This window comes from Vespa mandarinia, chromosome 4 (assembly GCF_050613455.1).
Source record: "Vespa mandarinia isolate Hongniang chromosome 4, ASM5061345v1, whole genome shotgun sequence".
NCBI lineage: Eukaryota > Metazoa > Arthropoda > Insecta > Hymenoptera > Vespidae > Vespa > Vespa mandarinia.
The window spans coordinates 3,697,501-3,715,000 of NC_140813.1; the positions used below are offsets into that span (position 1 = coordinate 3,697,501).

Here is a 17,500-nt window from a genome sequence, read left to right on the forward strand (position 1 = left end):
TATATGTTTACTTAATTTAATTTATAACCATTATTAATTTGCTTGATTATTATCGTGATCGTAATATAATTAACATAAGATAATGTAAGTTTCATTTAAAATAATTCTATAAATATTACATAAGTTTCACTTAAAATAATTCTATGAATATTTAAATAATGCATATGGCAGATAAATAATTGAAAAAAAAAGAAAAATTAAAATAACAAAAAGAAATTTTAATTATGTAAATCTTTTTAATGAAATTTTAATGTCTTTTTTTTTTAGAATACATGTAAAGGATAGTATTCAAATTAATATAATAATAATTATAGTACCCAACTAATATAACGTAACACAATGATGATTATTAGTGAAAAATCCGTTATCATTCTAATTTGAAAGTATATTGAAATCATTCGAAAAGTTAGTGATTTTTATTTAATGTAACGTTTACGTGCGATAGTGTTATGCGAATCTTTTATTAAGATAATATTAAAACATAATGATAAAAAAAAAATATATCGATTTTAAAGAGAAAAGAAAAATAAATTAATTTATCGTTCATTTAATTGATCATTTATTTGCTTTTAATTGTACATTGAAAATATGTCTACAGACATTATTCATCCGAGTATATATTGTAAAGGTTCTTTTTTCAGTATATAAATTTCATTGAAAGAAAATGAAATTATTCATGTTGTTTTTTTTTTTTTTGGGTATATCGCAATCTTATGTTAATTATAAACAAAAAAAAATTTCAAATTGTTAATAAATAATAAAATATTTTACATTATTATGCGGTAAATGGTGTTTATTAGAATATATAATTAAAATTAAATTAATAACTTAATATTGTTTATTAGCAAGATGAATTTGTTTTATTGAATGATATTTCTTTTTTCTTTTTTTTTTCATTTCTCTGTTATCACATTTTCCTCGATAAATTCAAAATATAGATGTAACAAAATACAATTGCAACTATGTTTCTTTTGTGGACTTTCATCTTAACATCGTTAAAACTTTTCTCGCTCTTACTTATATGCCCCACCATTGATGGATTGTCGTACGGCATATTTACACGACGACAGCTCGTGTAAATATGCCGTACGCTTTCGAAGTCGGTTAGTATTATGTCGGCATCCAAAATAAGATAACACGAGATTGAATTGTTGTTTTATAAATGTCGTGATTGGTATAATCAGATTACATAACATTTTATATTTTATGTTGTTTTCCTTTTCTTTTTCATTTTTATTTTATCTCTTTTCATTTTTCAATGTCGCAAAATTATATCACTACATTTTTAATATAACAATAGTTACGACGTGAATCGAGAAAGTGTAATTTTTTCTTCTCTAATGATAGATTCATGGATAAAAAAAATTTAGAAAAAAGAAAAATGAATATCTTAGAAATAATATATTCCTTCTTCTTATTTGCTTTTACTTTCGATTATTGGGTAAGTATACAAATTCTGGAAATAACAAGAATTTCAAAATATAAATACATTATATATATATATATATATATATATATATATATATTTACATATTATATATATATAAGTACATATTATTATATATATATTATATACGGAAATACATATATGTTTATATGCGAGGGTAATTCGTAAGATTTGCTTTTTGTTTCTTTTCTTTTTCTTTTCTTTTTTTAAACATAGAAATTGTATTCTTAATATGAACGAAAAAAAAGAATCCACCGATTTTTTACGAATTAACTATTTTGGAAAAAATATTTCTTCGAACATTTGGATAAAGCAAATTACATTATTCATTTATTTCAGAAAATCTTCTATTTAATAGAAAAATGTACATTAAGAACGATGATGTTAATATTGGGTTGTATAATGTATCCGATTATTAAGATGAGACTTAAAAAACATCAATGTTGTCCACCTTTGTTAAACAGAATATTCTTTTGGACGGCTACTGATATTGCAAGAAAAATTCGTATGAAAGAGGCAAGTTTTTTTAATATTTACATATGTAATCAACTAAAACTAATATTTGAAATATTAAAAAAAGAAAATCTTTCTACAAAAAAAAAAAGCAAACAAAGAAAGAAGAAAAAAAATGACGACATATTGGTCATTATATTGCACTCCAATATTCAAATATATATATATATATAAATTTACAAGTAAAAATATTGTTATACACAATCGCAAATAGATACATATAATTCTCATTGATAATTATTGACTATACGTTTTAATTTAATATTTTTTCTTTCATTTAATTTTTCTTAGATTTCATAATCAGTCATTAGCGTGTGATTTATTTTTTTTGAGATTAGAATGAATAAGTATTTATAACTATTGATTCAAATTGTTAAATTCATAATTTTTCAATGAAACATTTTCAGATATAATTTTATACGAACATTTTTTTTAATGGATATTATCTATTAATTTACTCGATATTATCAACATATGATAATGAACTATGAGAAATAATGTACTATATATATGTGTGTATACATACACAAACACATACACATAACTATATAGTATCTAACTTGTATACAAGCAGTGGAAATAGTTATCCGTACCAGAATTCCGTAAAATAATGATAAAAGTATTTATATTATGTTAATAGTTTAATTCGATGATCGGTATATATAATTTTTATTTTAATATTTGACAACCATAATCGAATTTTCGAAATGCATTTTTCATTTCATCATTTACATGAAAATAATTCGAGGAAATAAATATCCTGGATAATTTATTTTAATGATGATTTCAATGAATTTAGGCATTTTGACAGATTCACCAGTTATACTATGTTATATATAATATACTATATATACTATATATGTATATATATTACATATTATAAATATTCATACTTTAATATATATATATATATATATATATATATATATATATCACATAATATGAATATTGATACTATATTATAGTATTATAACTATTAAATAATTTTCTGATAGGAAATCTTTTCAAAAGAAATACAATGATTGATCGTGTAATTCTATTATAGATCACCAGTGAGGAAGTTGTATCAACGTTTATTACTCGTTGTAAAGAAGTTAATCCTATATTGAATGCTATTGTCGAGGACAATTATAAAAATGCGTTAGAAGAAGCTCGTGCTGTCGATTATTTTTTAAATACAACTACGCAATCTATAGAGCGTATCGCGGAAGAAATGCCATTATTTGGGGTTCCCATAACAATTAAAGCTAGTATCGCCATGAAAGGTAAAAATATTTTTCTTTTGATCAAAAATTATTTACATACGTACATATATACTTATATATATATATATATATATATATATATAATACATATAATAATATATATATATATATATATATATATATATACACGTATGTACGTATGTATATTAATTAATGATAAATATTTTGTAAAAGTCTATTGTAAGTTTAGTTGAATATTCTAATCAATATAAATAATTACGTAAGTGTTGTATCATTTATATTATGTGTAATAATATTTTCTTATAAATAACGATAAAAATTTCTTTAAAATAATAAACAAATGTTTTAAATTATTGATTGAATAAATAGAAGCTTAAAGGAATGTTTACATATATATGACAATTTTTGATGGATATTTATGTCAAATTGATATTTTTTTAATGATTTTCAATTGAAAATTTTGTCAATGTGATCGTCTCTAAAAGAAAGAGAGAAGAAGAGAGAGACAGAGAAAGAGAAAGAGAAATAGCATTCTTTAAAGTAAACATATAATCAGAAGTTGAAGTATAATACTTGTATTCATATATTGCTCAAACGCCTAACGAGTTCAAGGTTTTAACATCGTTTTTTTATGAAATATAGTTGTATTTATCGCAATTACCTGTCGTTTTATGTTGCTACATTATGTTTTTCTAGTATCAAAAAAAGAAAGAAAAACAAAAAAAATGCACATTAATTTTATAATTTAATTTTTTATACAATTATCTGATAAATGAAATATCATTTCTATATAGATTTTAGTATCGCAGTAGGAGTGACAAGCGAAAAATATATAAAGGCTAAAAAAGATGCACACGTTGTAAAAAAAGTTCGTGAAGCCGGTGGTATTATTTTGTTAACGAGTAATACACCTGAATTATGTATGTCTTGGGAAACTTTTAACAATATCATTGGTAGAACGTCAAATCCTTATGATACAAGAAGAACAACTGGTGGTTCAACGGGTGGCGAGGTTTGTATTATATAACAAAATTCAAATATATATTCTACATATGTAAATATATATTTCTTTAATTATATAATAGACACAAAATATACTCTGATATATAATCTATATAAAATATATAATGTATAATATAGTATCTCTCTCTCTCTCTCTCTCTCTCTCTCTCTCTCTCTCTCTCTCTCTCTCTCTCTCTCTCTTTCTCCATATATATATTTTTTTTTGTATAAGTTAAATATTTTTTTTGTTTTATATAAAATATATTAATATAATTTGTTTCTGATATACTTCTTTATTTATTATATCTAATTAAATTGAAATATTTAATTTTATATAAAATTATAATATGTATATATATATATATGTGTGTGTGTGTGTACGCGCGCGTATCTATATATCATGAATAAATTAAAATATATAAAATTAAATAAAAAAAATTATAAGAAATATATACTTTTTTATACTCTTTTTAGGCTGCGCTTATAAGTAGTGGTGCTTCTTTGATGGGTTTAGCATCCGATGTTGCGGGATCGATAAGATTGCCTGCTATGTTTTGTGGTATTTTTGGTCACAAACCAACATCCTGTAAGAAATAGCTCATATTTTTTGTTTTGTTTTATTTTTATAACACAATATATATATATATATATATATATATATATATATATATTTACATATAAATATGTGTGAGTGTACGCGCGCGTGTATATAATATAGATAAAAGATATATTTATTAACGAACAAAAAATTTACTTATTAACAAATTATTCAGCACAATAATATATACCTTCTTTATTATATCTCTTATTTAAGTTTAATTTATACTCTTTCGAATTATTAATTTTTATAATATGAATTTAATAGATTGGATTTCTTGCAAGGGCCACAGACCATTAAGTACGAATAAAAAATGGAATGATACTTTCACAATTGGTGTGATGACGAGATACGCTGTTGACCTTCCTTTAATTTTAAGAAGTATTACAACATCTAAGGAATGTCTGAAATGTCTTGATCGTCAGGTATGTATATATTAATATCCATTGCTACATTATTTTATTTATATATTTATCATTTCTTACGAGGTTCATTTAAAAATTAATAATTATAAAATATAATTTATAATTTTTGTTCTTCTTTTTATCTCTTTAAACACAAATACAACTACGAAACAATATCAACTACGAAATATTTTTTATACATATAACCTTGTACCGTTATAATAATTTATGATATTTTGTAACAGAAAAGTACTAAATAACTAGAATAATCATGCATTTTAATGACATCGGCATCGTGAAACATTTTTACGTGTATAGAATGATAATTTTAAGAAATGACAACAATTTTTATCTTTCTGATATAAGTAATTAAAAAAAGAAAAAAAAAAGAAAACAAAAATTTATAAAGGTGACATTACAATTTGAATATATCTCATTGACGTATTAAATTCGTCTATTTAATATATTCCGAATATATGAATTTTGTAAAATATATATATATTTTTTAATTTTTTTAATTTTTTTTATTTATTAGGTGGACATTAGAGAAATCAAGATTTTTTATCTCGATGACAAATATTGTAAAATATTAGGCTCGTCCATTGATATCGATATCAAACTTGCCATTAATAACTTGACTAATCATTTAAAATCGACTTACCAATGTCAAGTTCAAAAAGTTGGTTATATATAATTTTTATTACATATATATTTTTTATATTATATAATTTTTTTTTTTTTTATTATATAGAAGTATTACAACATTTTCGTATGAAACAACTCAAAATTATTATAGTCAAAATAGTCAATTATTATAATAACAATAGTGTATATGTGTGTGTGTGGGTGTATTTATTTATATGTTAATAGTTTGTGTCATTATTTATATTGAAAATGAGTTGTTCGCAAATATAAATGTTGTACATATGTAAATAAACATAAATATTCGCTCATTGAATTATGCTAATTAGATAATATAGAATGTTTTTATTGTTGTTATAGGTGGAATTAAAAAATTTGAAATATGCGATGGAAATAGGGGGTCTTACTCCTCTTGAATTAAATAAAACAGAAACCATTTTTAATTTAAACGATGGAACGAAGGTTAGCATAATTAATTGTATAAATAATTTCTATCTTTTTTGTATTGTAGGAAAAAAATTATATAAAAATATTATGAAATATGTATATCTACAGCCATGGAAAAGCGTATTCCTTGTTTTGGTGCAGCGCTTATTTAATCTTAATTCTCACACATGGGAATCTGTATTGTATGGAATTCTTGTGAGATTTTTAGAAATATTACCGGCATCGTTTTATAAAGATATTTTGAAAAAGCGTAGTTTACTTAAGAAAGAACTTGAAGTAAGTATTTGTTATTAATAAATATACAAATCGTAAATCTCTCTCTCTCTCTCTCTCTCTCTCTCTCTCTCTCTCTCTCTCTCTCTCTCTCCCTCCCTCCCTCTCCCTCCCACTACTTCTCCCTCCCACTCTCTCTCTCTCTCTCTCCCTCCCTCTCCCTCCCACTACCTCTCCCTCCCACTCTCTCTCTCTCCCTCCCTCTCCCTCCCACTACCTCTCCCTCCCACTCTCTCTCTCTCCCTCCCTCTCCCTCCCACTACCTCTCCCTCCCACTCTCTCTCTCTCCCTCCCTCTCCCTCCCACTACCTCTCCCTCCCACTCTCTCTCTCCCTCCCTCTCCCTCCCACTACCTCTCCCTCCCACCCTCTCTCTCTCTCTCTCTCCCTCTCCCTCCCACTCTCTCTCTCTCTCTCCCTCTCCCTCCCACTCTCTCTCTCTCTCTCCCTCTCCCTCCCACTCTCTCTCTCTCTCTCCCTCTCCCTCCCACTCTCTCTCTCTCTCTCTTTCTTTCTCTCTCTGTGTGTGTATGTGTGTGTGTGTTTGTGTTTGTGTGTGTTTATAATTATAATTTTATATTTCTCTTATTTTAGCAACTTTTACATAAAAATGCTGTTTTGATTTGTCCAACTTTCAATGCATGTGCACATTATCATTCGGAAATATATTACAAGTTTTTAAATATAGCTTATATGAATATTTTTAATTCGTTGAGTCTTCCTGTCACACAATGTCCTATGGGTTTGAATAGAAATGGTTTACCCATAGGTTTACAGGTATATTAATATTATTTAATTTATTTTATTTTTACAAATATATGAATTAGTGATTATAAAAATGATCAGTATGAGAATTATCGAAAAATTGTGATATTCAATATCATTGATATTATTATAGATTTTTAAATAATAATTATGTTTTCATATATTGCATGGACAAAAAAATTAATATAATTTTTTTTTCTTTGTGTTAACTTTTCTTTTTTTGTTTTTTTTTTGTTTTTTTTTTCTCTCTCTAATTAGATAATCGCAAATGATTCTTGCGATCATTTAACAATCGCATTGGCTAAGGAAATAGAAAAACAATTCGGTGGTTGGCAAGTACCACCTAGTAATATTAATACAGTTACTTAACATAGATTTTTATTTTATATTAATCAATTAATTGGTTTGTTTTCTTAATAAAGTTTAGATAATTGATTTGATATTTAGAGAATCATATTTTTATGATATATTGTACAAATTAATATTTACAATATTATACAAGTAAATTTTGTATATTAAAATATTTAACCTTAATGTTTTCCTCATATAGAAGAAGATAAAAGTAAAAAAAAGTCGAAAAAAAGATTTATTTGTACTGTAAGTTGGATAGAATAATTTTATATAGTTGATAGAGTATAAAATTTTTAAATCTATTTTAATCGTGTGAAAAAAATTCAAAATACATGTTATTTTTTATAATAACCACTTTATATACATTAATTAGTTATGTACATATCACTTATGTATATATATATATATATAATATGTATAATATATAATAATAATCTAATAAAAGAAACAAAGTGGCCATATGAATTAAAAGGAGTCATTTTTTCAAATACATCACAGAAGTCGAGTTATCGATATCTCGAAGTTATTTAGAGATATCGAATTTTTGTTGCAACATATCGATTATGTCCACGCTAATATTCCGACATATATTTAGTAAGTATATCTAAGATCTGCTAAGATCTGCTGTTGCAAAACTTCTTCCTTTAATTCACAATATATAGAAATTATTTTTTTTTTTTTTTCGATATAAACGATTCCGAAGATTTTAATTAATAAAGGATCGAAGTGTGAGTGAATAATGTTTCTAAATTTAATTTTGAATATAGTCTTTAATGTCAAATAAGACGTTAGAGATCTTTTATATATATATATGTATATATATCTTTTTGCAATTGGTAAATATTTTTTTATTTGAAATTTTGAAAATATGTACGTCCTATCGTTTCCATTTATTAACATTTTTCTATTTTAGAATATACTGTTTTCTTTTTTTTTTATATTATTTTTTTTTTTATGTAATCTATTGTGTTGTAAGTACACACATTGTACGTTATACTTGTATGTAATCTAAATATGTCTTATTTATAATGATATGAATGCCTGAAAGAATACATTTTCTTTTTTAAGTTTCACATCATTTTAAGATGTCTACATCAGCTATATACATATTGGATATGAAGGGCAAGGTGTTGATCTCTCGTAATTATCGTGGAGATATAGAAACAGGAGTAATAGAAAAGTTTATGCCTTTAGTGATGGAACGAGAAGAAGAAGGTAATCTTACACCTATTATCCAGACATTAGAGTGCACATATGCTTATATAAAATATAATAATCTTTATATCGTTTCTACAACAAGGAAAAATGCCAATATTTCTTTGGTTTTTGTATTTTTGCATAAAGTGGTACAAGTAATGCAAGAATATTTTAAAGAATTAGAAGAAGAGAGTATAAGGGATAATTTTGTTGTAATATATGAGCTTCTGGATGAATTATTGGATTTTGGTTATCCTCAAACAACGGATAGCAAAATTTTACAAGAATATATTACACAAGAAGGTCATAAATTAGAAATACAACCTAGAATTCCAATGGCTGTGACTAATGCTGTATCTTGGAGATCAGAAGGTATTAAATATCGCAAGAATGAAGTCTTTTTGGATGTAATAGAATCTGTTAATCTTTTGGCAAATGCCAATGGAAATGTATTGAGTTCTGAAATCGTTGGTGCTATAAAAATGAGAGTATATCTATCTGGGATGCCAGAATTGAGACTTGGTCTAAATGATAAAGTATTGTTTGAATCGACTGGACGAGGTAAATCCAAATCAGTAGAGTTGGAAGATGTCAAATTTCATCAATGCGTCAGACTTTCAAGATTTGAGAACGATCGAACAATTTCTTTCATACCACCTGATGGAGAATTTGAATTAATGTCTTATAGATTGAATACTCATGTCAAACCATTGATATGGATTGAATCGGTTATAGAGAGACATGCACATAGTAGAGTAGAATACATGATAAAAGCTAGATCACAGTTCAAACGTCGATCGACAGCTAACAATGTGGAAATAGTAATACCTGTGCCAAATGATGCAGACTCTCCTAAATTTAAAACAACCATTGGCAGTGTCAAATATTCTCCTGAACAAAGTGCAATTACTTGGTTCATCAAATCCTTCCCAGGTGGAAAGGAATATTTAATGAGAGCACATTTTGGTTTACCGTCTGTTGTTGGAGAAGATATAGAAGGCAAACCACCGATTCAAGTAAAATTTGAAATTCCTTATTTCACTACTTCTGGGATTCAAGTGCGATATTTGAAAATTATTGAGAAGAGTGGTTACCAAGCATTACCATGGGTTCGTTACATTACACAAAATGGTGATTATCAATTGAGAACAAATTAATTATATTAACACAATTAAATGAAAATATTTGAGATGACAAACAATCGAGTGCTATGTTTCCAAGGAAACTTCAATATATACAATTGTATCTAGTTGTAAAAATCGAATATTTTAAATAATCAAAAGATTAACTTGTCTGAATAATGTATGTAAGAAATGCATAGATTTGCATAGTTTAATCTTTAAATTAAATGAAAAGAATAATTTTTATGATTCTAATTTTATAAATCTAATTTTATATACATACATTATTTATCCAACAAATTTCAACAGAAATAATACTTTATACTTACAAATATTTAAAATATTCTAAGAAAACATTTTAAATCTGCTATTGATATTTACATAATATATTGAGTAAATTGTATTTTTTGTATATATAATAAAATACATCTATAATTCATATAATTCATTATCGAATATATATTCGAACATATATGTAAATATATACACATAAAATAAAATATTATTACGAATATAATTATTAAAATAAATATTATTAAAATAAAAAATTTCTTATAGTATTTGTTATGAATTATAACATCGTGAGGTATTTATAGATTGTAATTATATAGCTATATGAAACAAACACGAGTTTGATTCATTAAATTTATATGGTGATATTAATAACAAAGTGACGTCATTATATTAGTCTAAGTAAAATTTCTAATTATAAATGTATAACTCATTTTATTAAAAAATTGTTGAGATATAGACGTTGTTGGAATAGATAATTTTATGTAATAGCATTTAATGTGATCGCGTGCATAGCCATTAATGAATTAAGATATTATTAACCTTTTTTCTCCGACGAGTATATATATACGCCTTCGAAGAATGACCATTTATGTACGAAGAGCGTAAATAGACATTCTGAAAAAATAGGCGCTCGGGTACACAGAGCGTATATATACGTTCATACCATATTTCCATATACCATATACTTTGATTTCATACTTTACGTGAGATACTGTTAATTAAGTATCTCTCAACGCTGCATGCCATAAAAGCAATTAACTATCATGAAATAAAACACTAACGACAAGACGATATTGTGTTTCGTTTTAACGATACACAGTTTTAGTCTTCTTTAGAACATTGCCAGCGACGAATATATACAAGTAAATATTCAATTTCTGCCTTTGTGATAATATGTTGAGTTTTAAAATATTTAATTTTTTAGACCCATTATCAAAAGCAAACACGATTTATGTTCGGCTTTAAATACTTTAGTAATTTCGTTGTATTAAAAATATTACATGAACATTATAATAAAATATTAAAAAAAAATATATTTTGATTATACATTTTTATATTTTAGAAAGTAAGATGATATTACTGAATATAATAAATGTCATTGTAAAATTTAGAGAACAAGAAACGACTTTTAATTACTTCGTAGTATTCCGTACTTCAGTGTCAATTACTCAGTAATGCAGTTCGTCCACAACGATCACATTGTGGCGCAAATGCTCCGGAGCGAAAGGGTTAATTTAAGGTTAAAAACTAAAAATTAATAAAAGCATTCGTAATTATTTTTTAACAACGAGTCTCCAAATTGTATCATCGATTAAATACATATCTGTATTTAATCATTGAAGAGTTTCAATCAAATATATATATTGTTTTATTAAAACTTTGAAACTTTGGTTTCGACTTTAATTTATTCAATGTTATATATGTAAATTATAAATATTTCTTTCTTGTGCCTTTAACGTTTAAAAAGATATATTAGTAAATAGTTTAAATTTGATCGATAACATGAAATTATTTGATTACAGTTTAAATAATTTATAAAGAAAAATAATGATGTAAGCATATTGCTAAATAAGTTCTTTACATATGATAAGTTATGCTCTCCTTGATAAAGTATTATATAATCATGATATGGTATATATTATATTATAGAAGAGTGGCAGTGGAGTGTAGATGTTTTTACTTAGCAATACGTAGTTCAAGTTATTTTCTAACACATTCTACTTGGAGCATCGTACGATCATATATACATACAAAGTAAATGCTTCCAGTGTTGTATAAAAGTACTTAAAACTTAAAAGCTCTATTTTTTGTTTGTTTTTCTTTTTTTTGTCTGATTTTTTAGATTTTTTCCCCGTTAAACATATATCCTGTCGAATTTGAATATTTTCCAATTTTGTTAAAAAAAAAAAAAAAAAAAACGTTGAAACGTTTCATATTAATAATTGTTATAGTGTGTTTTGAAATTGAAAACAAAAAATAAGTGGTTTAAGAAGAATTAAAATAAAAATTTAGATAAGCACCAAAATTAAGTAAGTACATGCCAAAATACATGTAAGATTTATCAATTATTTAAATAATATTTTGAAAAAATATTTATAAATATATTTTTACTTATAACGTGTATATATTAGGTGGATCGGAAAGTAATGTTGTTTCTGCATCATGTCGATATTTGATTGTGATTAAAAATAAAAACTTGTTAAAAATTTATTCGTTTGAATTTAATTTAAGAAAGCGACATTACTTTCCGGTCCACCTAATATACATTCACGTCATTCTTTTCTTGTTTTTTGTTTATTTCTCTTTTATTTTTTTATTGCTACTTTTTTTTTTTTTTAAATACACAATATAAATAAAATAATATTTAATAATTGGTATTTAAAATGATCAATAGGTTTATACGACAAACAAAAAAATCAAATAAAATATCTTTACTCTTAAAGAAATAGATCATATAATAATTTGGAATATAAAGATCAATTTAATTGTATGACGATTTATTAGATTTTATAAAAATGTATATAATAAGTATTATCAGTATTGAATATTACATTACTTATAGTTTTACTATTTTTTTTTTCGAACAATTAATATTTACATATCTCATTTAATATCGAGAAAACAAATGTTATAAAATAATTTTTTGTTAATAAATCTGAAAAACTGAAAAAAAATGAATTATCGAACAAAAAAAGTTGAAAGAAAAAATTTATATTTTTCGGCTAAGATTGGATCGATAATTTATGAACAAAAATAATTTATTCTGTTTTTCTATATTTATTTGTATGCGCGTGATATATAATGTGTTATATATTACGCGTTATATTTGCAAAATATCTGGTATTTATATTGAATGACAAGTTAAATTATAGTTATATAACATTAAACGTATGAAATGACAAGACAATTCTTTTTATAATTATTAAAATTTATTCATTTGCTTTTGCTTTTCCTTTTATGATCTTCCTCTCATTTATGAGAATTCATTTTAAAATCCATTATGACATATTATTTCTTTGAATTTATTGAGATGTTTTTTTATTCTAATTAATTTATTCTATATATTTCTTCGTTAGATCTATTTAAATGGTATGTTGCTTCTAACGATTTTCTTTTCTTCTAATGTAAAGATCGGATACTAAATAAGGAAGATGTCCATACAATATAAGCAGTTTTTTATTTTATAATTTGATGAACTTTGACATTATTTTGAATTTGTGTTATTACAGTAAAAACTACTTTTCTAAGTTACGATGTTATGTATTACCTTTTCTTTTTTTTTTATAATTACGTGTGAAATAATTCGATACTTGAAAGAAAGAGAAAGGAGAAAGGGGAATATTAAGATAATTTAGAATGTGCCAAAGATATACATTGATAAACATAGTTAATATTCGTTTAGATATTGGGTCATTGTATTATTTTATATTGAATCAATAAGTGCGACAATAAAAAATAGATTTTAATATGAATTGTTATTCTATTTTTTTTACTATATAGATGGCCCATCTATCTGTATAGACGTGTAATGAATAAAATTTCACAAGACATTCGACGAAATTTCGCTTAAGAGAATTTTAATGGGAGTACTTTTTTTTTTTACGTGAAATAATTTATTTATTTATATAATTGTTATTGATTATATTGAAAATCTGTTAAATAACATTTCCCTTTTTTTTTATCTCTCATTAATGTATATGATATGATTATAAGAAAAAAAAAAAGAAAATATATAATATATAAACGAACAGTGCAGTGCTTACGTTAATGCATCACAAATGTCATATCAAATTACATATATCATTTACAAACTTTTTTACATATTATTTTATGATATTATTTGTTTTTTTATTATTTTATATAAGATAAATTATTCACGATATGATTTAGACGATGATCGATATTATCAAACGATAATCAAACATTAAAGTGAAATAACAAAAAAAGAATCGATTTTTAAAATCTTTTTCTTTCTTTTTTTGCTTCGTTGACACAATTATTACGTTACTTTTTACAATATTTTATTTCTTTTTGTTTTTCTTTCAGAAGTCCCAAGATGAATTTGATACTTTTTATACTGGCTACGCTTCTAAAGTTTTTTTTCAATATGTTATATTTTATTAGAAAAAAGTTAAATCATGAAAAACCGCAACGAATTCCTCCTCCCAATAATAATTTATTTAAAATGTCAGCGACTCTACTTGCTGAAAAGATCAGATTAAGAGAAGTAAGTATGTTAAAAATAATATATTTGTTTTACATTTGGTTATAATAAATATATTTAATAACTAAATTTAATTTATATGCAAGTTATTAAAAATATCTTTTTTCAAAACATTATATATATAAAAATTGTATATATAAATAAAAATAAATAATCTATATTATTAATCTATATAATAATTTATATTCATTTTCACATGGATAAATCTTGTTTTCTTTTTTTTTTAAGATTACAAGTCAAGAATTAGTAGAAGCATATATCCAACGTATAAAACAAGTAAATCCTATTTTAAATGCCGTGATTGAGGATAGATTCCAAGAAGCCTTGGAAGAGGCAAAGATTTGTGATAAAAATATCAGAAATAATGAAATTACTATTCCCGAACTCAAAAAGCAAAAACCATTATATGGCATACCGTTCACGGTTAAAGAATCGTGTATGCTCAAAGGTATGACAAGCATATATTTTATTTGAATATTTGAATTATTTATATTATAAATTATGCAAAAATAATTGACTGATTGAAAATTGCTCATTTGAAAGCTTTTTAAGATTTCACCTAGATTCCACGGGTTTTTTTCTGCTAATTTGTTATTATTACTTTTTAATTTGTAAGCGTCGAAATTCATTAAGCGCACGAATTTTGAATAATTTATATAAAAAGATAAAATAATTTTATAAAACTAATAGCACCAAATTTTCTATAAAATCTATCATTTATTTAATTTAAGATCCTTTAAATATGACGATATAATTAATGGTAATCACGTTGTATGATTCATCCTGTGATTAAAAGGAAAGAAAAAAAAAAAAGAAAGAAAAAACGAACAAAATAAATTTACGATTAAAAGTATATCATGTGAAAAGTATATTATATAAAAATATATGTTTTTTTTTTTTAGGATTGAGTTATACAGGATGTTCTTATGGTCGAAAAGGAATAAAAGCATTGGAAAATGGAGAAGCGGTAGAAATATTGAGAAATGCAGGTGCTATATCTCTATGCGTTACAAATACTCCAGAATTATGTACGGGATTCGATTCTTACAATCATTTGTTTGGAAGGACATGTAACCCATACGATATAAGATATACAGCTGGTGGTTCGTCGGGCGGAGAGGTAAGAATAATAGTTATTAACGATAATTACATATTTTTAATTTTATCATTTTCATTTGTTATTCATTTTGATTTCTCTAATAGCATTAATATGATCGATTACTGAAGGAAGTATAATTTATTTATAATTTGATATATTGTGTTATATTATTTAGAATGGAAATTTAATTTATAAAAAGAAGTAGTAAATAAAAATCATATTATTAAATTTTATTAGATAAAAAAAAACATTATAAAAGCAATAAGAGATTTATAATTAATATATTAGGTCTTATTATATCTATAATTTTTTCATCTTCTGTATACTATTTCTCTATCTCTCTTTCTCTGTCTTTCTCTCTCTCCCTCTCTCTCTCTCTCTCTCTCTCTCTCTCTCTATATATATATATATATATATATATATATATATATATATAAAACGTTTAATTTGTTTAAAAGGGAGCACTCATAGGTTCAGGATGTTCTTTGATAGGACTCGGTTCTGATATATCAGGATCGATAAGAATACCAGCCCTATTTAATGGTATCTTCGGACATAAGCCAACAGCAGGTAAATCTACTTTTTTTTTTTTCTAATGTAATCCTACTAATAAATAATGTTATTGAAATATGCATCATTCATGTATTTTTATTTTTTTTATTTTTTTTATTTTTTTTATTTTTTTTATTTTTTTATATATATTAATTATAATTCTAGGAATTGTCTCGATAAAAGGACATTTTCCGTACAAAGACAATATCAAATTTAAAGAATGTCTACTAATTGGACCTATGACAAGATATGTAGAAGATTTACACTTGGTTATGAAAATATTGACTGCTACATACAATCGAGATTTATATTTGGATGATCCGGTTGATTTAAAAAAATTAAAAGTTTTTTATTTGGAGGATTTTGGATCTTCCATGATTTTAGTTCCAACTCAAAAGGAAATACGAACTTGTATTAAGGAGGCAGTTAAGCATTTGAAATATTGTGGCTCTGAGATTGAAGAAGTAAGAAAATTAATAATAAATATATAATAATTAATCTATTGTTAATGAAATAGTAAAGGACAGGTTACAAATTTTCTATGTGATATTAAAAAATAAATATTACTCCTTTCTCGAGATTTTTTAATCTAAAATTTCTTTTTTGCAGATTATAGCAAAAAATGTCCTTAAGTTTATAGTTTTACAATTCGACAGGAAAAGAAAAGATAAACGTAAAAAATCTCGAAAAAAAAGTAATTTTAATTTGTAATATGATCTAGATACTTTTAATTCATCTAAATGTCAGATATCTCATTAATAAGTGTTTCTCTTTATGTAGGATGATTAATTTAATTTTTTTGTTTCTTTTTGTTTCTTTTTGTTCATTATTACGAAGAACAAAAATTATAAACTCTCAATCTTCTTTACATAAATATGTACGTATATATGTAGATAAAACTTTTTACAAAAAATTCATTATACAATTTATTTTTTGGCCTATTGTCTCGAAGAAACTTAATAAATTTATCGTTGCATTATCAATACATATTATCTATTCGAATATTTTAGATTTAATGTTTTACAATATGAAAATTTTATCTAAAAAATTAAATCTGAATCTTATTATTTTTCCGTAATAGAATATCCGACATTTTATCGATTGAATGACCCATTTTTTTAGATTTTCATCGAGTCAAAGTGAAAATAAAAATTAATGGCTGATAAGTCACATACTTTCATACATCCCATAATAACTTTTTAGTTAGAACGTAATAAGTGAAGTCTAACAAGTGAAATCTCACTTTCTCTTCATCATTTTTACTATCTTCTTCGAGCTTATCTCTTTTAATACAAACTCTTTTCCATTTCGTTGGATGAAACGCTTCTTCTCATTGAAAATTTCT

The 17,500-nt window shown here is 24.4% G+C and overlaps 3 protein-coding genes across 9 annotated transcripts in view; all 3 read left to right on the forward strand.

Annotated features, from left to right (window-relative positions):
- The first annotated feature begins 1,122 nt into the window (after positions 1-1,122).
- Positions 1,123-7,729, forward strand: LOC118445875 (fatty-acid amide hydrolase 2-A-like). Its single transcript, XM_085656730.1, has 11 exons — positions 1,123-1,441; positions 1,787-1,963; positions 3,006-3,225; positions 3,981-4,198; positions 4,663-4,774; positions 5,054-5,211; positions 5,726-5,869; positions 6,193-6,294; positions 6,388-6,555; positions 7,146-7,328; positions 7,575-7,729. The coding sequence occupies exons 1-11, from the start codon at positions 1,352-1,354 to the stop codon at positions 7,683-7,685; spliced, it is 1,683 nt and encodes a 560-aa protein (XP_085512856.1). The 5' UTR covers positions 1,123-1,351; the 3' UTR covers positions 7,686-7,729.
- Positions 7,227-10,369, forward strand: LOC118445866 (AP-1 complex subunit mu-1-like). 5 transcript variants are annotated; one of them, XM_085656734.1, is made up of 3 exons: positions 8,213-8,261; positions 8,736-8,882; positions 9,012-10,368. In XM_085656734.1, the coding sequence occupies exons 1-3, from the start codon at positions 8,231-8,233 to the stop codon at positions 10,019-10,021; spliced, it is 1,188 nt and encodes a 395-aa protein (XP_085512860.1). In that variant the 5' UTR covers positions 8,213-8,230; the 3' UTR covers positions 10,022-10,368. The 5 variants fall into 5 exon arrangements, with proteins under 5 accessions (XP_085512858.1, XP_085512860.1, XP_035731781.1 ...); XM_085656732.1 differs by lacking the exon at positions 8,213-8,261 and adding an exon at positions 7,227-7,328 and having other exon boundaries at positions 8,736-10,369; XM_035875888.2 differs by having other exon boundaries at positions 8,736-10,369.
- A 1,061-nt stretch (positions 10,370-11,430) lies between these two features.
- Positions 11,431-17,500, forward strand: part of LOC118445881 (fatty-acid amide hydrolase 2-B-like) — a 7,747-nt gene continuing 1,677 nt past the window's right edge. Inside the window, exons 1-7 of one of the 3 annotated variants that reach the window (XM_085656731.1) lie at positions 11,502-11,519; positions 12,232-12,309; positions 14,327-14,507; positions 14,733-14,952; positions 15,407-15,624; positions 16,062-16,173; positions 16,321-16,619. In XM_085656731.1, the coding sequence (XP_085512857.1) occupies positions 14,337-14,507; positions 14,733-14,952; positions 15,407-15,624; positions 16,062-16,173; positions 16,321-16,619 (1,020 nt within the window). In that variant the 5' untranslated portion in view covers positions 11,502-11,519; positions 12,232-12,309; positions 14,327-14,336. Of the gene's footprint in view, positions 11,520-11,941; positions 12,310-14,326; positions 14,508-14,732; positions 14,953-15,406; positions 15,625-16,061; positions 16,174-16,320; positions 16,620-17,500 lie in introns of those variants that run through there. The other 2 variants (XM_035875912.2, XM_035875918.2) reach the window with 2 other exon arrangements.